General features: G+C 37.0%; 1 protein-coding gene across 3 annotated transcripts in view; it reads left to right on the forward strand.

Moving 5' to 3' along the window:
* chd1 (chromodomain helicase DNA binding protein 1) overlaps positions 1-23,851 on the forward strand; it is an 82,697-nt gene that overhangs the window by 46,093 nt on the left and 12,753 nt on the right. For all 3 annotated transcript variants that reach the window (XM_032570416.1, XM_032570415.1, XM_032570414.1), the window contains exons 19-31: positions 3,400-3,548; positions 3,704-3,800; positions 6,205-6,300; positions 6,377-6,553; positions 7,442-7,599; positions 7,684-7,725; positions 7,820-7,953; positions 11,206-11,344; positions 16,427-16,577; positions 22,388-22,510; positions 22,599-22,742; positions 22,831-23,043; positions 23,155-23,286. In XM_032570416.1, coding sequence (XP_032426307.1) covers positions 3,400-3,548; positions 3,704-3,800; positions 6,205-6,300; positions 6,377-6,553; positions 7,442-7,599; positions 7,684-7,725; positions 7,820-7,953; positions 11,206-11,344; positions 16,427-16,577; positions 22,388-22,510; positions 22,599-22,742; positions 22,831-23,043; positions 23,155-23,286 — 1,755 coding nt within the window. The remainder of the gene's footprint in view (positions 1-3,399; positions 3,549-3,703; positions 3,801-6,204; positions 6,301-6,376; positions 6,554-7,441; positions 7,600-7,683; positions 7,726-7,819; positions 7,954-11,205; positions 11,345-16,426; positions 16,578-22,387; positions 22,511-22,598; positions 22,743-22,830; positions 23,044-23,154; positions 23,287-23,851) is intronic.

The raw sequence follows: 23,851 nt of genomic DNA on the forward strand, positions 1-23,851 counted from the left end.
GACATTTCTGTGAAAATATTTTATTAAAATTTATAAAAACTAAATAACCTACACGTCCCACTGGGAGGAGACCCCTGGGAAGACCCAGGACACGCTGGAGGGACAATGTTTCTCTGCTGACCTGGGAACGCCTTGGGATTCCCCCAGAGGAGCTGGAATAAGTGGCTGGGGAGAGGGAAGTCTGGGCCTCGCTTTTTAAGCTCCTACCCCCTCGACCCGACCTCAGATAAGCGGAAGAAAATGGATGGATGGATGGATGGATGGAAATAACCTACACAGTACACTGAATGTGTTAAGGACAAAAATAAACATCAGGCTTGATGTTTATTTTGGGATTATAAAATGATCAACTGAGCACAACGGTGGTTGATTAGCTAATTTAAACAGCTGCTCTAATTGTAACGATGATCTGACAAAGTTGGTGTGTTGGTCACCGAAACACCGAATTTCGCTGCACATGGACATGACCTGTGAAATATGATACCCTTGAACCTTGTTATTGAGTTGTTCTAGTGCTGACAATTAGTAGCAAACTAATATTCTGAGAATAAAACATCGGCTTGTGAAATTACAAAGTCATTGCATTTTACTGGTATTCTTTAAAAGAAATAAATATCCTAAGTTTTATGGATTTAGGATAAGTACTAAAAATAGTGCTTCCTGTTTTTAACATGAGGTTTTGATCAAGATAAAATCACAGTTAGACCTTCAAGTAAGGGGGATAAAGTTTTGTCTTACATGAGCTGTCATCTTACATGGGTCAGTGAACCAACTGCAGATTTCTCACAGATCATAGATTATCAATCTATAAAAAGTTTGACCTGCCGATTTTGATTTTAGCCAGTGCCATTTTTTTGATTTAATTGTTCCTAAATACAGGAAGGAAGTCTCTGAGTTGGTAACTATTGATAACTACAAGCTTGCAGACTTGACCTGGTAGGCCGGTCATCAGTCAAACCTCTCACTGCAGAGCAGAAGAGAACAGTGGCTGATTTTTAGACCTTTGGTGAAGTAGAAAAGATCAGAGGATGAGATTGGCATCATGTAAATATTGACCGATCACCGATCTCCCAAAATTGAGGAAATCTGCACAAAATTGGCTCGATTTTGTGTTGGTAGTAATAATATTGTAGAGGTAGTAGAAAAATGTAGTAAAAAGTAGTAAATTCAACTCTGGGATTCCTGTATAAACCCTGAACACAGAGCCACATGCTGGGCAGCGTATTGAGATGTAAATGCCACTCATAATTGTTTGTTCACAAAGATAAATCATTTTCACTGCTCAAATCAAACCCTAACCCTTAAATCAAACAGATCCAGACAAGTTTTCACAACACAAATCATGGTGCAAAACAGCAAGGAAAGAGCAGACAGCACAACATTAAAGAGACCCTGCTAGTTTTTGCAAAAATGAAGAACACCAGCTGTCAAAATGCGCAAACTTCTCAAATAAGACTTTGGAGGAGAAGCACACATATATTAAGGACAATAAATTGTACTATGGATGCTTGAAAGTGGGACATAACGCTAAGGTTTGTTGCCATCATAACACGTGATATTTGTAAAGGAAGGCATCTAACTTGTCTACATGATGAGAATTATAAAGCAAAGGAAAGACTTCTCAGCTCTATGAACACAGCTTCAAGCACTCCAGATGAGACCAAGGCAGCTACAGCTCTCAATGTTACAAAGGTTGGTCAGTCAAACAGCACATCAATGATTGTTCCTGTATGGGTGTCCACAGTTCAAAACCCATCTAAAGAGCAACTAGTGTATGCACTATTAGACACACAAAGGACAGCACATTTGTCAGTGAAGGAGTAAGCAAACAGCTACAAGCAGATGTTCAAAGCTAACTATCATGCTTGGTGTCCACTATACTGTTAAAAGTATAAAAGCAACCAAGTGTAAGGACTTGGTTTGCAAGAGGTTATAACTCAGATATTCGCATTAACCTCATCTCTTCATACACTAAAGACTTCATACTAGGGCTGAAACAATTCTTCGAATAATTCGAGTACCTCGATTATTAAAATTCCTCGAGGAAAATTTATCTGCCTCGATAAGCTTCGTTAAATTATGTTTTCTTATTTAGCACACAGTGTTGCGGTCGGAACACTATTGGCGTTGCGCAGCGCTCTTACTTCCGCCTATTAGTTGTTGACGGAAGCTAAGTGTTAGCAGCATAACGTCCAATTTTCAAGTTTGGTCTTGGAGGATTTTGTTAACTGATGATAATGTCCAGGTTTTTGTTGTTCAGGAGACTAATAAGCATCCTTAAATTGATTGGCGCAATGCCAGGAGTACGGCAGTCTTTTCCCTCCCGGACCTGCTGACTGGTAACACCCATTCAAAGCAAACGGCGGGGAAGAGCACAGCGGGATTATTTATACAGGTGATAGACTAAACACTGCGGGTGGCAGTAATTTTGATTTATATTACCCTATATAAATCAAAGATTTATATAGGGTAATAAATCCCATGTTGAGGAATATGCGTCAACATGGAATATGCCTCAACATGGGGTAATAAAGGGATTTATTACCCAACTAAACTGTGTTGTGTGCAATTGAGCTGGAATAAGAGCTTACATTCTGGTGTGAAACAAACTCTTATAATTTAGGTGGGAGTGTAAATAACGCCAGGTTAAGCTCCTTATTTGTTGTATTCCCTGTTGGTGTTTGTTGCCTTTATTTCATTTTGTTTTGTGTAGTATATGGTTGACTTCCGGTTTTTGATTTGATGCCTTTATTTTGATGAGAGAGCTTCCGCTGTTTTATGTTGTGGAGTGTCAGCTTGGCAACAGAAGGTATGGAAGACAAGTTGCAACAGTGTTATAAAAATGTATCTTATTAGCGGCCCCCTTGATAGAGTATTTTGTGAATGAGGATATTTCTAATAATGATCGGCTGGAATTGTGAATTTGTTGTAATCAAATAGAGTATAGTTTTTGAATCAGTCGATATTTTCAGTGGTGAAAGTTATTTTTAATTTTCAAATGTTACGGTTGTAAAAGCGTGGTTTGTAGCTTACACTGTCCTTTTTGTGTGTGTTTGTACAGCTCTTATGGTGAAACTCATGGTTTACTTCCAATAAATCTGGCTGTTCATCAGTAAAGCCACAATCTTTAATTTGGGCGGGGGGGGGTCTGTATATGTGTGTGTGAGTATGTGGGGGTGTTCGTGCGTGTATATTAAAAGCTTTTGTGCAGCAGTTAATCTTTCTAGTGATGTCTTGGTTTTATCTTGTCACGGACTCTTATAGTTAGTAATGCAAGTAAGGAAAATATCCTAGATGTAGTTACATTGTTTATGATTACTTTTTCAAACATAATTCATATTGTATTCTTCCATCACAATTGTACAATGTTTTCTTATGATTTGTTATGTGGATTGGCAGGTAAATATCTATCGGCTGGTGACAAAAGGCTCAGTGGAGGAAGACATCATTGAGAGGGCAAAAAAGAAAATGGTTTTAGACCACCTCGTCATTCAAAGAATGGACACTACAGGAAAAACTGTCTTGCATACTGGATCTGCACCCTCTAGGCAAGCAACACAGGCCGTACTCTGCTGCTTTACTTCTTTTTCCTGGCTGCTCTGTAACACTGTGTTAGTGTTACACTTTTGTAACACTAATTAAAGTTAGTCTTACAACAGTAACAATAATCACTATATCTAATGTCAGTGTTTCTTGCACACAGCTCAGCACCTTTTAGCAAAGAGGAGCTCTCTGCAATTCTGAAGTTTGGTGCTGAAGAGCTTTTTAAAGAGCCAGAAGGTGAAGAGCAAGAGCCTCAGGTATGTTGTGCAACAATTACAGTATATTACTTCAAAGGTGATCATGGTAGTGGAACTTTCAGATTTTTGCACAAATTTGTTCAACAAAATTAAATATTTTGTACTTATAGATGTGAGGGTAGGGGCTTCTATGGCCCATTTTTAATAAGCCTACAATACATACATCGCAGAGAAAACTAAAGAAGATTCCACAATATAAAGGTGTGGTTAATACTGTATGCTCATTACAGTCTAATCGGAAGTGGGAGTTTGACAGTAGGAAGCACAGCTCACTGCACAACAAACGCACAAAGGCCTGGCACCATTTTGGGTCACATTTACCTGCTTTTTGAACGTACCCTAACCAGCAGAGTGCAAATTCAGAGATCTGGAAGTATTTCACACTGGTAACAGTTTAAAATATAAAGAATTGACTTCTGGCTCTGGCCTCTAATTAGATAATTATTCGGGTTGGATTGGGATCACAAACAATCTCTGTGGGCTCAGGCTGGGAGGGTTGGATTTTTTAGACCCAGTCTAAATTTTTTGGCCTTGCGACCCTGACTCTCACTTTATGGTTCATTCCAAATTCAACCTCTGACCGAAACACAGGCAGGCTGCTTTTATAGCCTTAATGAGCCCAGCACCAAAATGATCATACTGGGAAGATCTCGTATACATCTGCAAATTTTAAGAAAGGGTGAACTTAATGGGGGAGTTGAAGTTAAAACACAAACGTTGAATTTGCAGAGGAGTGTTCCCACTTTTTGATGTGCTGTCTCCATCAAAAAGTGGGAACATTCCTGTAGAAATTCAAGGTTTGAGTGATATAAAACAAAAGTGATCATGAAACAGTTTTTCTACCTTTGCAGTGACATTTACCTTCAATAATTCAACTGTAAAACAATTATTGGCATGGACAGAAGGGGGAAGCTGTGATTAGCCCCAACCACCAGACAACATTCTTAAAATGTTCCTTTTAGAAATCTGGGTGTTTAAGTTGACCAAGGAAGATAAGTGCTGCATTAAAGGTGGAAGCGTTAAATTATATTTCACAGTCAGTGTTTTTTATATCACAAAAACCTGGTTGCACATTGGTGTGTATATTTTTTTAAGAACAATTTATTTGATGTCACTGAAATGATCTGGGGGTGTGGGCAAAAAATACATAGAAATTTGATTTATTTTTTTTTAAAGTATATATTTTAACATTTTACTTTGAGATGATTAACATTTATACAGTAAAAATGTGGGCAGGAATAATAGTGATACAATTTTGAATTCAGTAAAATAATTATTTTGAAATTAGAGATGGGAATTGATATAAATTTAGCAATATTGATTCCATTATTGATCTCGCTTAACAGTTTGATTCCTCATCAATCTTTTTATTGATTCTTATTGAGTTAGAAAATAAACAATTTAATTAAAAAAATGCACCATGTTCCATTTGATTCAAACAAGCTTAAAAAATAAGCCAACTTATTTGCACACAGCCCAAGGGAAGCTCTCTGCAATTCTGAAGTTTGGTGCTGAAGAGCTTTTTAAAGAGCTGTGTCTCATTTGATAGATGGCTCATCTGTCAAATGAGCCATTTAACATAAAATGCAACTTTTCACACAACAATTTTTGTGCAGACAAAATTGCATATCTCTCAAGACTCAGGGTGTCTCCAGGTTTAGAAAACACCATCTCAGATGTTACTTATTACTTATTTTTACCTCTGTCATTTTTCTCTTCCCTTTCTTGATGGAGGTAACTAAAACTGTGTGAGAATTTCACCTCTACGCCAGCATGACTCTGGCAGCCCTCGTCAACTACAGTCGTAATCCATAAATTTGAATATTAATGAAAAAATAATGTATTTCAGTTACTCAGCTCACAAGTTAAACAGATTATATAGATTAACTCAACACAGAGCCATGTTTTAAAGCTTTTATTTATGTTGAGTTCTTACTAAAAGCTAATGAAAACATTAAATTATATTTATTGGTCTGATGGAATATTACATCAAATCAATAAAAAAAAATTCCAAATTCTGAAACATGGCTCTAATGAAAGATATGCTTCATACCTGCTCAAAGGTATTTTTTGTGAAATGTAAACATACTTTGGAGCACTTCTACCACAATGCCATCTTGGACATTTTCTAAATCAAAATACAGAGCATGTACAATACGGCATCATGCAAATACATCTCACGTTATTGGAACTTGCCATTAGCCAGGAAGATTAACTATTCCAAGGAACTGAATACCTACTTGAAATGGAAAATAAGCATCCAAGAAATATCTACGATTCAGGCGGTTAAGCTAAAATTAATTGCAATGAAGAATGTGGCACAAGAGCCAAACAAAAAGGTGAAATTAATATTATTGCTCTGATTATTTTGTTGGAATGTTGGCGCACTTGTTGTGCTGGTCAGGAAATGGACATTGATGAGATCCTGAAGAGAGCCGAGACCAGGGAAAATGATCCTGGGCCGTCCACTGTTGGAGAGGAATTGCTGTCTCAGTTCAAGGTCAGAGAACTTTTAGGACTGTTAGTCAACTATCCAGTTCCTGAACATTTGATATTTATTTGTTTGGTCTTAATAGGTTGCTAACTTCTCAATGATGGAAGATGAAGATATTGATATTGATTCTGAGCGAAGTCAGCGGAGCTGGGATGACATCATACCTGAAGAACAGAGGAGAAGAATGGAGGAAGAGGAAAGACAGAAGGAGCTTGAAGAAATTTACATGTTGCCACGCATGAGGAATTGTGCTAAACAGGTGCATACCACTCATGATATTATGAATTATATAAATAATATTATGAAAGAGGAATATTTCACTTCAAGGCAAAATATTCCATGTGAATGCTGCAGGCTGAAAGAACTAGTTTAAGTTTGCTGAATAAATTGCATGCTTTGTCACTGCTACATTTTGGTGCATAATATGTGTAAAAAGGGTGAGAATTGAAAAGTTTGGGGAGGAGCAGAATTTTCAGAAAGTTTGTTTCACACTCTAACATTAGTAGAATCCCATCATGATCCCAGCACATAATCACACTGTTGCACAACCAACACAATTATGTCTGAATGCTTTGGGTCTAACACCCAGAAAATGTGTCACATATTTATATTATATAGTTATATTTGCTGCATTTTCCACAAAATGTATGGGCAAAAGGTGACTGAGTGGGACAGGTTAGCACAGCCAGACTGCTGATAATATTTATACAGTAAACACAAAATGAAAAACATCATGGTTAAACTTTAATTTTGTGCCAAGTTATTCCAAAAACAAAAACATTGAATTTCAACACCTGAGACCACAAAATCATCACGGACTCAAAAAGATACTGAAGATAAAACAAATGGAAAAAAATCCCCCCACAGTGCAATGGTACCAAATACTAGTGAAGTGTATTTAAACCCTTGACTTTCAAGAAAGTAATAAAAATTGCCTTGAAGTTCTTTTCCCCATTACTCTGGCATGTAGGAAGTAGAAAAAAAATTGGTAATCCTAATTGACCTAAAACGGAAAATGTTTATTCTGATTTCTTTTGGGGACATATATTTTTATTGGGATTTGTGTTTTTGTTTTAGTCATATTCTTGCTTTTAGCATTGAGTTCTATTTGAACAACTGGGTATTTTTTTCTGGTTTGCGTTGGCAGATAAGTTTCAACTCTGATAGACGGCAGAGCAGGAATAGAAGATATTCTGGCTCTGACAGTGACTCCACTTCCGACCGAAAGAGACCAAAAAAACGGGGAAGACCTCGAACCATTCCACGGGAAAATATCAAAGGTTTTACAGATGCTGAGATCCGCAGGTGAAGCTCAGCTGCATTGCTCTTCCTTATTTTGCCTCAGTGTGCTCTTATATTTAAACTGACATAGTTATGTGCTACCGCCAGGTTTGTCAAGAGTTACAAAAAATTTGGAGGACCACTTGAAAGGTAAGCTATATTAGTGACAGATTTTTGTAAAGGCTCTGACTAACCCTAATTAAAGATGTATATAGCCCAACTTAACATCTGCTGTTTAACTCAGGTTGGATGCCATTGCTCGTGATGCTGAACTTGTGGATAAATCTGAACATGACTTGAAACGCTTGGCAGAGACTGTTCATAATGGATGTGTAAGAACACTACGTGAAAACCCATGTGGGCCAGAGAAGACATCAGGTAGTCCTTCTTTTCCTATGAAAAATTAGGAAGATAAAAAATACTAAATTGCTTTTAATGCAGTTTTTTTGGTGGTATTTATTACAACTCATTACAATAATGGTAAATGTGACTGGCTACAGCAAATCCAAGAATATGTCTACTTTGGGGCGTTTTGAGTTATTTACATATTCTGAAAGTGTACATTCCAAGTTTTCAAATGATATCAAACATGAAAATAAAAATCAAAATAAAATAAAGAGGCTATGACCATTTGAATGTTGGCACTCTGGAATCTAAATTCCTGAGAAGATGGCTCTTAAAGTTTCTCCCAAACCTGTTGGGCATTCTGGGTGTTAACAACGAATGTTAAATTACTTAGCATTAATCTCACCTGATTGTCGACAAGTAGCTACAGCTAGGAAGGTGTGCAGATAAAGCTGTGCTCTCATAAGCCACCTTTTGGCTGGTTTATCTAGTACAAAATATACTGTATTTCTTTCTACAAAGTTTCAGATTTTGTCCATTTTTGCACCAAGGCAGTGAGCTTCTGTTTTCTGAACCTTTGTCATGAAGTTCCCTGTGAACCCTGAATTTTAGTGGACTGAAGTAGAGAAACCGAGCCTGTAACTTGATTATGGCAACACCACAAGAATTATTTTTATTGAAAAGTATACAAAATTTTATTATACTTCTCTTTAACAAAATGTCTGTCACACCATTATCTTCTTCTGTGCAGTGGCTTCCCACATACCTTTGAACATTTGGAAAACGTCCCACATGTCATAAACATTCAGTGAATGCTTGCAAACAACGTTGACTTGTTTTAATGACAGTAAAGATTAAAGAGAAGATAAAGATGATAAAATCTGTATTTTGCTATACATACACTCCTGATCAAAATCTTAAGACCATTCCAAAAATTGCAAGAATTAGCATTTTGCACCATTGAATCTTAAGAAGGTTCTAAGTAGAGCTTCACAATGTTAAAAGGACAAATCAGTGCAAGAGACAAGAACATTTGAGCAGGGAATTGTCTGAAAACTGCATTTACACTCAAACATGATTTTTTCAGCTGATCAAAAGTTTAAGACCATAGTCTTTAAAAGCCAAAAGCTGTGCAAACATCTGGATTCCATGTCATTTTCTGTGAAGTCTTTACACTGTCAAGACTTCCTGATGGCAAAAGCAAAAAAGCTCACTGACTTTGAACGTGGTAGGATTGTTGAGCTGCATAAGCAAGGCCTCTCACAACGTGCCATCGCTGCTGAGGTTGGACGCAGTAAGACAGTCATTTTGCATTTTTTAAACGATCCTGAGGGTTATGGAACAAAAAAGTCAAGTGGTAGACCCAAAAAAATTTCACCAGCTCTGAGCCGCAGGATCCGATTGGCTGTCCGTCAAGACACGGGACGATCCTCTACCCAAATTAAGGCCATTACTGGTGCTGACTGCAGCCCAATAACCATCAGACGGCATCTGCGAGAGAAGGGCTTCAGAAACAAAAAACGTCTTCAAAGGCCACGTCTTCTTCAACGCCACAGAATTGCCCGTTTGGACTTTGCAAGGGTGCACCAAACATGGGACATTGAAAGGTGGAAGAAAGTTGTCTTCTCTGATGAGAAAAAATTTAACCTTGATGGTCCTGATGGCTTCCAACGTTACTGGCATGACAGAGAGATCCCACCTGAGAAGTTTTCTACACGGCACAGTGGTGGGGGCGCCATCATGATTTGAGGTGCGTTTTCCTTCAATGGAACAATGGAGCTTCAGGTTGTGCAGGGGCGTCAAACAGCAGCTGGCTATGTGGAGATGTTGCAGCGGGCATCCCTCATGACTGAGGGCCCTCGTCTGTGTGGTAATGATTGGGTTTTTCAACAGGACAATGCTGCAGTTCACAATGCCCGCCTGACAAAGGAGTTCTTCCAAGAGAATAACATCACTCTTTTGGACCATCCTGCATGTTCCCCGGATCTAAACCCGATTGAGAACATTTGGGGATGGATGGCAAGGGAAGTTTACAAAAATGGACATCAGTTCCAGACAGTGGATGCCCTTCGTGAAGCCATCTTCAACACTTGGAGCAACGTTCCCACTAGCCTCCTGGAAACACTGGCATCAAGCATGCCTAAACGATTGTTTGAAGTCATCAACAAGAATGGTGGAGCTACTCATTACTGAGTCCTTTTTTTTGACACTTTGTTTCTGTTTTGGGGGGTTTTCGGGGTTTTTTGAGCTATGGTCTTAAACTTTTGATCAGCTGAAAAAATCATGTTTGAGTATAAATGCAGTTTTCAATTAATTCCCTGCTCAAAAGGTTTTGTCTCTTACGCTGATTTCTTCTTTTAACATTGTGAAGCTCTACTTAGAACCTTCTTAAGATCCAATAGTGCAAAATGCAAATTCTTGCAATTTTTTGACTGGTCTTAAGATTTTGATCAGGAGTGTATATGCAAATAAAAGACAATATCAATAAAGCTTCCATTAGAAAAATTTAAATGGGAAAAAGCATAAATTTTAATGCTGTTTTGGAAAACAGATGGACAAAGTATATAGTTACTTGCAAAGTTTTGTATTTTAAAGACTTAGATCAAATAATGAAATCAAATAAATAATATATATGTATGTGAGAAAAATAGTGAAATCCATTGACAATTGATGCTGTGTGTAATACTACTGATTATTAGCAGCATTTCACTGTTCTATAAAAAGAAATCTCTATATACCAACATCTTCAGCAGGCTCGATTTAAGATCCACTGAGACCTTGGAGACATGAGCTGGGAGTAATTTCACATGCCATGATGTCGACCTGGGAGCATTCAGTGTAGCTCTTAATAAATTCCAGAACTCTTGTTGATGTGTTCACAGTTGATTAACCAAGGTGTTTGTATGTATGTATGTATATATACATATATATATATATGTATATATATATACATATATATACATATATATATATACACGTACACAATACACACACTCATATATATATGTATATATATATGAGTGTGTGTATTGTATATGTGTATAAATAAGTATATATTTTTTTTAACTCGCCTAAGACAAGAGAAGTTCTGATTAACTTCAGATAGTCAGGAAAAAACGTCTGTTTTCAGCTGTCTAAAGTTTTCTTGTACGTGAAATTAGTGAATATGTATGTGTTGATATTGTATATACTTCAACCTACTACAGTACTTGGCACCTTTTCTGTTTTTTTTCCTGGTATGAAATGAATAAAAATGTTTTATTATTATTGTTCAATAATTATTAGGAGGCAGACGAGGAAAAGTGAAAGGGCCAACATTTAGGATCTCTGGAGTCCAGGTTAATGCCAAGCTTGTTATCTCCCACGAAGAAGAACTGGCTCCACTCCACAAGTCCATCCCTGCTGATCCTGAGGAGAGAAAGAGGTGAGGTTTCTAAATTTATGTTGAGTGACTTTCGCCTTTCGCCAGTTCTTTTATTGTCCTTGTGATACACACTGAAGTATCACAATCTTAACAGTTACTACTTAACAATTTAAGCTAAATAAAGCCTAGTAATTGAACTTTACTGGAATGTTACATTACACCTAGTTGTAATGTAACAACTAGGTGTTGTTACATTACAACTACTACAACAAATTTTTACAATTTTTTTATTTGTAAAAAATGTTGAGTCATGTACAATTTTCTTCACAATTGTACATCACTTTGTGTTGATCTTTCACATTCAATTCCAGTGAATTATATTCATTTGTGATTGTAATGTAACAAAATATGGCAAGGTTGAAGGGGTATGACTACTTTTTACAAGCCACTGTAATGTCAAAAAATTACAATCAAAACAATGTATGTAGAAAATCTTTTTAAAAAACAATCTGTTTCCTTATGTTACGTTTTTGTTTCCTTTGTTTCCTAATATCACTTCTATTTAGTTCATTTCATTGTAGAAATGGTCATAGGATGCTGCACGGTCAGCTACACAAACATACAAGGATGCAAACCAAACTTGTCATTTTATTGTATTACTTTTAATGTGGAAAGATAGGCTGGCAATGGATAGCACTGTCAATAATAATCACTATCAGCCTTCGGTGAAAACGCGGATTTGCAGCGAACTCTTTTTACAGGGTAAGAAGACTGTCATATACTTTATAAGTATGTATGCTGAAGAGGATCCTTGTCCCTTCTGAAATGTGCCTCCATTTTGGTCTTCTTCACATTGTTGCAGAGGTCATTTTTTCTGCACCACTGCATCGGTTGTTCCACCTCCTCTCTATATTTGGACTCATCATTATTCATGATGCATCCCACTACTGCTGTGTTGTCACTATGTGACAGCTGGAGTATCTTGCCGAGCCGTCAAATGTCAGCAGAGCCCTTACACCCGGTTTGTCAGGGTTTTTTTTTTTTCTTTTTTTGTAAATTATAAAAATATCAAAACTTCCGAACAGATCGTCAAAAAGCAAATGAATTCTAAAAATTAAACCTCACAAAATGGGTATGAAAATAAAGATTAAATTGTGATAATGTTATATTGGTATCAAACCTGTAGAATCAATGTGTGTGACGCCCCATGCATATCAATACACGAACAGACCTCGCCTGAGTTGCCCCTTGTAGCTTTCGCTCCTTCTGTAAGCTAAATGTGGCTACATAGTGAAACTATCTAAAAGTGAATAACCTGAATTTTAAGTCTCCCGCAGTTTTAAGAGGGGTGGAGTGAACGCCACCTGGGCTTTTCACCGTTTGCACGGTTCTAGCGGGGTCACCAGTTTAGCAGATTTTTTGTGGTATTGCAAACTGTAACGCAGACGACTGTGCTCTGCCGCTCTCCACTGTGCTTCTGAGCACCACGCTAAGACTGTGGGAGGGGTAAACAGTTAAATATAGTCAAAACTTTTACAAAAGAGGAGAAATTAAGCAAACATGGTCGCTTCACCTCCTCAGCTGAACATGGGGTTATTCATCCTCTTCCTCCGGTGGATCACACAGGTAGGCTTTGCTACCCTGTCATTATTTATTATAACAATAAGTATAATTATGATTAATATAATAATTTTAAGAAGAGTATTATATCCACTGTTTTTAAGGGACATGGGCATTATGCACGACAACCTGTATTTGTGTGGTTTAGGTTTGTGTTGGTTTTGTGCGATTTGTGCGACACGCACATGATGCGCTTTAGCAGATGTGCTTAGTGACGGTTTCTGATATGGGTGGCATGGGCAACTGCCCAGGGCATCATCATCATAATTTTTTTTCCGTCAGTCAAATTAGCTTTGGAAGCATTTTTGCAACCTAATAAATCTTTATTTAACATTCCTGGACCTCTACAAAAAATTGAGCTTGTTAAAATGACATAGTAGTCTGGACAAAATAGCTTTTGGGGCTTGGTTTCAACATATATTTTTAATACGGTATCCCAAAAATGCCATGTCTGCTGTTAGGGTCAATATTGGAATTTGTTTTATTTGAGATTTTTTAAAGAATCTTCCTTGTAAAAGTAAGCTACATTGTCTTGCGAAAGTTTTCAGCCTCCTTGAACTTTTCAGCCTTTTGTTTCTTTTCAGGCTTCAAACATAAAAATCTAAAAATATATATATATATATTTTGTGAAGAATCAACAACAACTGGGATGCAACCATGAGGTGGAACAAAATTTATTGGATATTTTAAACTTTTTTAACAAATAAAAAACTACAAAGTGGGGTGTACAATATTATTTGGCCCCCTTGCATTAATACTGTGTAGCGCCGCCTTTTACTGCGATTACAGCTACAAGTCACTTGGTTTTGTCTCTATCAGTTTTGCAAATTCTTGCCCAAACAGCTGGAGCTCAGTGAGGTTGGAGGGAGAGCGCTTGTGAACAGCAGTTTTCAGCTTTTTCCACAGGTTCTCAATTGGATTCAGGTCTGGACTTTGACTTGGTCATTCTAACAAGTTTATACATTTATTTGTGAACCATTACATTGTAGATTTTGCTTTATGTATGGATCATTGTCTTGTTGGAAGATAAATCTCCATCTCAGTCTCAGGTCTTTTGCAGACTCCAGCAGGATTTCTTCCAGAATGGTTCTGTATTCAGCTCTATCCATCTTTCCATCAATTTTAACCAGCTTCCCTGTTGCTACTGAAGAAAAGCAGGCCCAAACCATGATGCTGCCACCGCCATGTTTGACAGTGGGGATGGTGTGTTCAGGGTGATGAGCTGTGCTGCTTTTATGCCAAACGTATCGTTTTGGATTGTGGCCAAAAAGTTTGATTTTGGTTTCATCTGACCAGAGCTCCTTTTTCCATGTCTGCTGTATCTCCCAGGTGGCTTGTGTCAAACTTTAAATGAGACTTTTTATGGATATCTTTGAGAAATGGCTTTCTTCTTGCCACTCTTCCATAAAGGCCAAATTTGTGCAGTGTACCACCGATTGTTGTCCTATGGACAGACTCTCCCACCACAGCTGTAGATCTCTGTAGATCCAGAGTGATCATGGGCCTCTTGGCTGCATCTCTGATCTTTCTTGTCCTTGTTCCAGATGAAAGTGTAGAGGGACGGCCGGGTCTTGGTGGATTTGCAGTGGTCTGATACTCTTTCCATTTCAATTTGACCGCTTTCTCACTGCTCCTTGAGATGTTTAAATCTTGGGAAACCTTTTTTTTTTTTTAATCCAAATCCTGCTTTAAACTTCTCCACAACAGTATCTCGGACCTGCCTGGTGTGTTCCTTGGTCTTCATGATACTCTGTGCAATTTAAACACAACCTGAGACGATCACAGAGCAGGTGCATTCATACAGGACTTGATTACACACAGGTGGATCCTATTTATCATCGTCAGTCATTTAGGACAACATTGGATCATTCAGAGGTCCTCACTGAACTTCTGGAGTGAGTTTGCTGCACTGAAAATAAAGGGGCCGAATAATATTGCATGCCCCACTTTGCAGTTTTTTATTTGTTAAAAAAGTTTAAAATATCCAATAAATTTCGTTCCACCTCACGATTGTATTCCCCTTGTTGTCGATTCTTCACAAAATAATAAAAAAATTTGATTTTTATGTTTGAAGCCTGAAAAGAGGCAAAAGGTTGAAAAGTTCAAGGAGGCTGAATACTTTGGCAAGGCACTGTATATTATGAATGTGCTGCGACAATTACAACCTTGTCATGATTGTTTTGTTGTTTTACTGAGAATTCAATCAGAAGTGCCTTGAAAATGCACCTCGCTGGGTGCAGTGTGCATCCCGACACATAAGGAACATATTTTCACAAGTCAACAGAATTTTGCACAACACCTGATCTGTTTAAATATGATTACTTCGTAGTAGAGACAAGTAGAGCGGGGCTGCTGAAGTAGAGCCAGTGAAAAAGGGTTGCTATTTGGCATCTGTACCTAACTGACATGACAGTTGCTATGTCAGTTGTTAGTGGTCGCTATGATGACTATACTAAATGAGCCAGAACCTTGTGGTGCATTCACATCAAACACGTTTCACATGTCAGGTGTGTCTGGTTTACAATCAAAATCCATGTGGAGGCGCATCGATGGCCCATTGTGTGTCGGTTCGCGGAGCATTTGACGCGTCAAGCATGTAAAACAAATAAGCCAGCAACAGGAAAACGGCTCGAGCGATTTTGTCGTGCCCTCGACACATTTTAAAAACAAAACAGAAGTCTCTAGAGAAGTCTAAAATATTGATTAACATAGCACCAAAGTGGATAAGTTGATGATAGTGCTTCTTTCATCCTGATCATACCCCGACCCATCTCCTCTGCTCATCCCTTGACTCAGCTGTGACTGTTGGGTTAATTAGACTTTAGAGTCGCAGCATGCTTTCAAAAGAATGGCTGTTGAATTTTATCAGTTTTCTTTTAATATCTGTCTATCTATATAGGTTGTTCCTATCTATGGATCGATATAGAACAGAAATATAGATAGCCACACTGGCACACCCACTAGAAGGAAACAAATGCACCCTCGAGGAGGCTCCCACTGCCCAGTATAACACTTTCTATCTACAACACATTTCATTCATTCTATTGGCTGAGACGGTTGCCAGGCTACCTTACTTTTATGTTTTGGGAGAGAGTAGAAGAAAATTTGCAAGCGAGCAGAGAGGTTTGCAAGCAGAGATTTGATCTGAGCAGAGAGAAGTTTTGAGCACGAGGAGAAAGGTATGGGAGAACACAGTGGATATTTGAAAGAAAGCAGAAGTTTTGAGTATAAGCATTACAAGTTTTGAGAACAAGACATGATATCCCGCTTTCAGACTGAAAATGTCTGCTCTCGACTTATGGCAGTGAAATTCCCCCATTTAAGTTCAGTTTACTAAAGGAACTCATAAACTGTGTTTAGTCTTTTTTTACTTGTGTAAATATCTAAATTGACAACTTTGCTAGGAATTTGAAAAATAGCATACTGTAGTTCTCAACCACCACCTGAGTTTGTTTTTTACATATTCATAATCACAAGAAATATGTTTTCATGTCTAAGCCTGAACTTTTTCTAATTGTATAGGTACATGATTCCATGTCACTCGAAGGCAGCACACTTTGACATTGAATGGGGAAAGGAGGATGATTCAAGTCTTCTCATAGGAATTTATGAATATGGGTATGGCAGCTGGGAAATGATCAAGATGGACCCGGACCTAAATCTCACACACAAGGTAAGTTCACATCATCTCAATGCTGTCTTAGCTTTGACAGGCTACTAGGCCAGGATATTATGCAGAAATATGATAGATGTTAAATAATATGGGTGTGTTATCAACGGGGTTGATAATCCTCCAATCCTTGAAAATTTTCCTTGTCAAAGAGATTATATTGACACTATGTGACTTTATCAATGGACTCTCATGATTCTATCTGTTCAGAGTTCTTATCAGGGCCAGAGTAGGACTCATTTTCAGCCCCGTAGTTCCATCCCTCAGACTGGCACGCTTAAGAAAAGGTGGACTTTAATATTAAAATGATCTAATTATATATCATAATATATATATAAAATATATTTTTATATATTATATAAAAATATGGTATATTTTTATATTATATTAAAAAATAAAATAAAATCTTTGCTCTTCCTATTTTCCATCTTTTAAACCCCACTGACCGAATGCATTGACATTTTACGTCTATTGCTTCTTTGGAGAAAGGAAGAAATAAAAGCGAAAATTCCCAGTGGAGATAGACCACTGTCCACCTCAGCAGTAGCAAGCTTATCTGATCAGTCCACTACCATGTCTGGACATCAGGGTTAAAAAAAGAGAGAGAGGAAGAGAAAACATGCCCTTGTGGCCCAAACATCAGACTAACACACCTAGAATAAAACTTAATGCTGTGTTTTGATTGTTGATTCTATCTTGCATTGTATTTCTGTTTGTAATGATGTAAAGCACTTTGAAATGCCTTGCTGCTGAAATGTGCTATACAAATAAAATTTGATTGATTGATTGATTGATAGAATTATCCCCGTTCCTCAGGTTCACTAATCCTGGCATGGGTCTTAGGAATAAATAGATTTTTACTGAAGAAAAAGTCAAGACCAGTCATACAGAGTCAAAGCCAGTTTCTAACATACTTTCTAATTTGACTGTAGTTATTACACAATTTCAGTTTATTATTTAAACTGATAACGTTTTCTGCCTTGGGAACAGCCCCGGCTCCAGAAGAGTTTATTGGGGGGGCATTGACTTTCGGGAGGGGATCTTATTTTTTTTGGGGGGGACAGATTATATGAAAGTAAAACAAGATTTACTTTAATAATAAATACTCAAACCTTTATGTAATATTTCTAATAAAATAATCATGTTAATGCAAAAATAAACAGTAGGGATATAAACATTGACATGTATAAAATGCCGAATAATTATACTAAAATTTTCATAAGAAATCTAATGTTTCCAATCTCTGAAGTCCATTCCTTTATACAAAAAAAATCTAGAAAAAGTAAAAATAATATTAGTCAAGTAAGAGAACAAAGTACAGTGCATTAAAACTACTCTAAAAAGTTCCTTTTTCCCAGAAAAGTTACTAAGGTAAATGTAACCAGTACTACCCACTTTTGAACATAGATAACAACAAAATTAGTAGCCTATTCTTACAAGGTCAACGTGATATATTGGCATTAGCTAGTCATCTTTTAGCTAACTTTACCTGTATTGAACAGCTTTACTCAATTCACTCGGTTATTTTGGGGGGGAAAACTGGGCAAAATTCTTTGCGGCTTGCTGCCATGATTCTAACACACTTGAGCAGCTCTTCACATCAGCAGCAGGTCTCCTTCGCTGCCGCACAGGTGCAAACCCAGCACGAGCATATTAGCTCTCATGTTGCGTTTAAATGCGGCTCGGAAAAACACGTTACGACATGTTAACAAAGGATTACGCAGTTGTAGCTTTTGAAAAAAGTGCAGGAGGCATCGGGCTCTGATACAGGAAGTGCGGGAGCCTCTGCTGCATCAAATCGAGATAGGACTATCAGAAAGAGGGTCACTCTGAGGTAAAAATGAAAGAAATTGCTTCCAGTAGAGAGGAGCACGGCTGACTTTGTGGGCAGCCAATGCCCGCCCATGCCGCCGGGCATGCTTGGGAAACCTACCCAATAGCTTTGAATTGCTGACCTGCAGATTCACTCCTAGACATAAATGAAATGATAGTGGACTGTTGATTGCATTGAGGCATTAATGTTACAGCAATCCCTCTTACTGAGCATGCATGGCGCAACAGCTGAACAAACATGCTTTATTTTTAGGACACGGTCTCTGCACTTCAGATTGCCTCATTGAGCCTGCTGCACTTTTGATTTCTGTTTTCTTTTTTCCCTCTTCCTCCATGTAGTGCTTTTGGATCATTAAGACATATATCCTTTGTTAATGTCAATTTGGTAGCATAACTTATTTCATCACACTGTAATAAACAGTTGAAATATGCTGATAACATGCTGGCTAATGTAAAACAGCAAGACAACAGTAGGTAACCATGGCAACTGGTATCTGTTTAAAAGCACTTTGGCTCAATCTGCAGTCAGGTTGCCTGTGCTTTTACTGTATTGACAAACAAATATTCCCTCCAAATTTTCTTTTTTTAAAATATATTTTTAACATTTGGAATTTTTATTGGAGAAGAAAGACAAGGAAGGCATCTGTTTTTTGTGCTTAATACGTTGATTGGTTTTATCTTTTGGGAATGAGAACAAGCTTATGGATTCACTGGGATAATTAGAGGTAGGTATGCACTGATCCACGTTTTTCACTTCTGATACCGATACAGATATCTGAGCTTTAGCATCAGCTGATACCAATCCAATAAAGAAAAACAGCACTGAATTGATTTATAACTGAAATTTATTTGGTAGCTCTGCATCAGGACAGCACACATAAATACAACAATAGCTTCAGAAGCTTGGTCAAACATGTAAAAACAACAGAACTTAGTTCAGTCAGCCCAATTAGGAGTATAACAACCAATTAGTGGGAAACGCTTTCTTTATAAATAAACTGAAACTGCAAAAAACAAGAGGGTGACTAACTTAGTCTAACATGCAAAAATGAACTGCATCAAACCTTTTGTTAAATTGCATTAATTCAGAAGGTACAATTAGGAATGCTAATTGCATTCTTAATTGCAATAACTAAATAATAAACTGGGAGGAGATGTAGAATTAATATGTTCAAACTAGGGGTGGAAATTAGCAAGTATGAAAAAAGTATGAAGTGGCATGTAAATTTGAGCAATATAATTGTTACTGTGGTAGGTTAGCAATGTGAACAGAAAAAAACACTGTGTTCAGTTTGAATTCATGTCCAGGTGAGAAGTAGCCGTCTGGCGGATAGACTGACGCACATAAATGGGGCGGCCAGAAGCTGATATACTTTAACAAAAAAAGTATATTAAATATCTTTTTTTTATTATTATTATTGTTATTTTTGAATCATTGAGGTTACAAAAGCTTGATTAAACCTAAAGGTCACATTTCCAGTCTGTGATCAATTATAAATTTTGTTCTCTTTACCATTTACATTTACACTTACTGAAAGACGATTCGTCTCTTTTTTCTAAGTATCAATCCAACATTCTTGCATATTGTGTTTGGTTAACACTGGACACCCGTGTGGACCATAGGACAGTGAACTTGTTCAGTTGAAGACAGATTGAGAATGTTAATTTTTCCATCTGATTTCATTAATACACTCTCCATTCTTCTACAGTGGGTAGGGCTAGGGAGGTCAGGGAGGAGCCAGCATCTGGTGACGGTTTTGTACAGGCTGTAATTAATATACAGATATTTTGTGTTGTCAGATAGAAATTCTGTGTTACCCAGAATAAAGGTGGTGAATTTAAAAGGTATTCTTATATTAAAGATATTTTCAATATTTTTTGTGCATTTCTATCCAATATTGTCTAATAACACCACAGTCCGAAAATATATGCCAGTGGTTGGGTTCTGTTTCCACATTGCCTGCAGCACTTAGATTTTTTATAACACCGAAGAAAAAAAAAATGTCTTGCACCAGTGGTGAGCCTAAGAAATACAATATGTAGTCATGTACGATATGAGTTGTACAGTTATTGCATGACAGTTACTGTCATGCAGTAACTGTGCCATTCTTCTTTTGTGATTTTCATTTTACTTTCCTTTTCCCATTTTGTTTTCACATATAAAGTTGAATGTATTTTTTTGCTCACAAGTCCTTTGTATAGCCATGACATAATACCTTTTTTTGGAATGGATCTGATATGCCATTAGTATTTCATTAAGCACTGATTCCTGCTCATCTAGATGTCTAATAATTTCCTGATTAAGATAATGAAGTACCTGTAGATATCTCTAAAAATTCTGTTTTTACATGTTATAACTTGTTTCAAGTGTTTGAAACTCTTATTTGCCCTTTATCCATTAATGAGAAATGTGTTGTTATACCTTTAGATGACCAATTACAGAATCCGGTATATATATTTTATTTGGTTTAAAATCCGGGTCATAAGTACACCATTTTATAATTCTCAGGTTATAATGTAGTAGGGCTGTAAACGAATATTTTAGTAATTGAGTAATCGGATAAAAAAGATAAAATAAAACATTGGTAAATCTAACATAACAGCAGTATTACTATCTCATATGAACAGCAGTCCAATTTTTCATATTTGAGCTTCCCTAACAATACATTTTCTGTAGTTTAGAAAATTGACCTGTAACAATAACAGCTCATTTTCTAAGTTAAACTGAAGAAAAGTTATACAAAAATCTGAAGTTATATTCAATTCACAAATACGCTTATAAAAAATGTCTATACTCCAGCTTTTAGTTTATGTATTTATCTTCAGTCAATTTAATAGATGAATGCCGTCACCCATTTGTTGAGACCGGGATGGTCTCAACAAATGGGTGAGACCATTTGTCTCACCAAAGTGAACAACTATGTTTTGTTCCTTTTGTTCTAAGTTAAGTATTAGATGCTTAACTTGCGTTAAGCATCTAATGCACAGCTTCCCGCAGTGTTCAGTCTATCCACTCACCTGTATAAATACACCTGCAGCACTCTTCTTCTCTCTGAACACCGGCCACTAGGTAGCAGCTCCGGGAGGAGAAAAGCTGCCATACTCCAGACATCGCGCCAGTCATTTTAAGGACGCTTATTAGTTCCCCGAAAAATGACAAAGACTCAGACATTATCATCAATCAATAAAATCCTCCCAGTCTGAACTTGAAAACTGGACGTTAGCTTTCATCACTTAGCTTTCATCAACAACTCAGGCGGAAGTGAGAGCTCTGGGCAACGCAAGTAATAACCCAGCCAGAACACAGTGCGCTAAATAATAAATGATACCTTAACGAAGCTTCAAGGCAGATAAATTTTCCTCGAGGAATTTTAATAATTGAGGTACTCGAATCACTCGAGGAATTGTTCCAGCCCTATAATGTAGTTTATATTCCTATTTAACTTTTGACCAGATTTTAATTGGAATTTTACCAAGGATTTTCAGTTTTGAGTAGAATCTGTTCTAAATTTTTATTCCCCAATACTGCCTACAAAGCGGGATCCATATTAAGAGCTAATTCAATGTCCTTCCATCAAGCATTATAGTTTTTATTACAAAAGTTTATCGATTTAATTTGTGCAGAATAGAAGTAATTCTTCAAATGTGGATTCATTCATGCCCCCTTTTTCTTTTGAGAGCTGTAGTGTTTTAAATCAAATTTTCTGCTCTTTTGCTAGCCATGTAAATTTGGAAAGCATTGTATCCCACTCTATAAATTGCTTTTTTGTAATTTCTACCAGTAGGGCTTGGATCAAGAAGATAAATCTTGGTAATAGGTTCATTTTCACATATTCTATTCTTTGGGTTAAACTCATGAAGGAGGTGACAGTCCATCATTATATTTCCAATCTAATTTTAGTCAGATCGTGGTTTCAACTCTATCTGTAAATAAATGCATCTTTAATGAAAATAACAGTGTTGTATGAACTGTAATCCAGCTTCTACCAGATGATCCTGACAAGAAGCCACAAGCCAAGCAGCTCCAAGCCAGAGCAGACTACCTCATCAAATTACTGAGCAAAGACCTGGCCAAAAGAGAAGCACAGAAACAAACTGGAACAGTGGGTCTCATTTTCGTCGATTTATTCTTCCACATTAAGACCTATTCAAAGGTCATAATGATAAATGAACTTTTTGTATGTTGTCTAGGTTAATTCACGGAAGAAGAAACCAAGAAGGAAAATTGGCAAAACTCTAAAGTCAATAAAGGGGGATGATGTGATCAAGAGCCCATCTTCAGATCTGACTTCAGACAAGAGATCCGATGATGAGAATGAAATTGATGTGGAAAAGGTAAACTTGAATCCTATTTGCCTATTTTGTTATTTACTGCCTTAAACCTTAGTTTTTCTGGGTATGGTAACATGGTTTACTGTTTTAGAGGATGGTAACCGGGAGGGCTCCAACCAAACATGTTCAAGAAGACAAGTTAAAGGGAAAGAACGATTATGATGAGCATCATGAGCATCAAGCTTCTTCATCAGAGGAGAGAGACTGTGAAGAAAAAGAGGGGAAAAAAGAGGAGGCTGAAAGCTGTGACATTAAAGAGAGTAAGGAGCCAGTACAGAAACTGGAGGATGACAATGGAGAAAAGGTGGTAAAAGTTGTCTAAAGACAAAGTGAACAACTATGTTTTTTCCTTTTGTTCATAAGTTTAAAAAGTTTACCTTTTTCTCTAACTTTGATTCCAAATTCTTTTCATCAGATTGAAGTAAAAACCGAGGTACGAGAAAGGACAAAGAGAGCTTCAAACTTATCAGTTCAGAAGGCATATACTGCAGATAATGTGCCAGTATGTGAGGAATCTGAGGAATTGGACCAAAGAACTTTCAGCGTGGTATGTTGATCAGTGCTTCAGTCTTATTCAGTCACATTGTACAGTATATATACTGAAGTAGTGAAGTAAACAGCATGTGTTGACACAAGAGGATAGGACAGCAGATTTGACTTATCACCATATTCTTATTCAAGTGGGTCAACCCATAAGTCCTTTTAAAAACGAGAAATGAACTGGATTTTGAAAATAAGACTAGGTCACAGTAATGTCTCAGAACTTTTGGTTTATAAACTGTAAATTGTTTTTAACATCTAAGATTTTTGTAAAAATGGCCAACATTACTAAACAGACATAACTTATTGTGAGAAGTTATTGAAGTCACAGTAACCCTTTCATAAATTATAAATTATGATCCTTTGTGTCAGGATTTTTTTCCAATTTTTTTTATTTTCTTAAGGAATAAAAAACAGTAGGAAAAAAAATTTGTAAAATTGATCACCTATTTTTTTTTAGGTGATCAATTGTAATTTTCTCCAAATGCAAAGTTGTTATTTGAAAAATACATCAGTAGTATTGTTCTTTAGAGGTTATCTGATTTTTTTTACCTGCAAGAGTCGTCTAGAGC

This window comes from Xiphophorus hellerii, chromosome 8 (assembly GCF_003331165.1).
Source record: "Xiphophorus hellerii strain 12219 chromosome 8, Xiphophorus_hellerii-4.1, whole genome shotgun sequence".
Taxonomy (NCBI): Eukaryota; Metazoa; Chordata; class Actinopteri; order Cyprinodontiformes; family Poeciliidae; genus Xiphophorus; species Xiphophorus hellerii.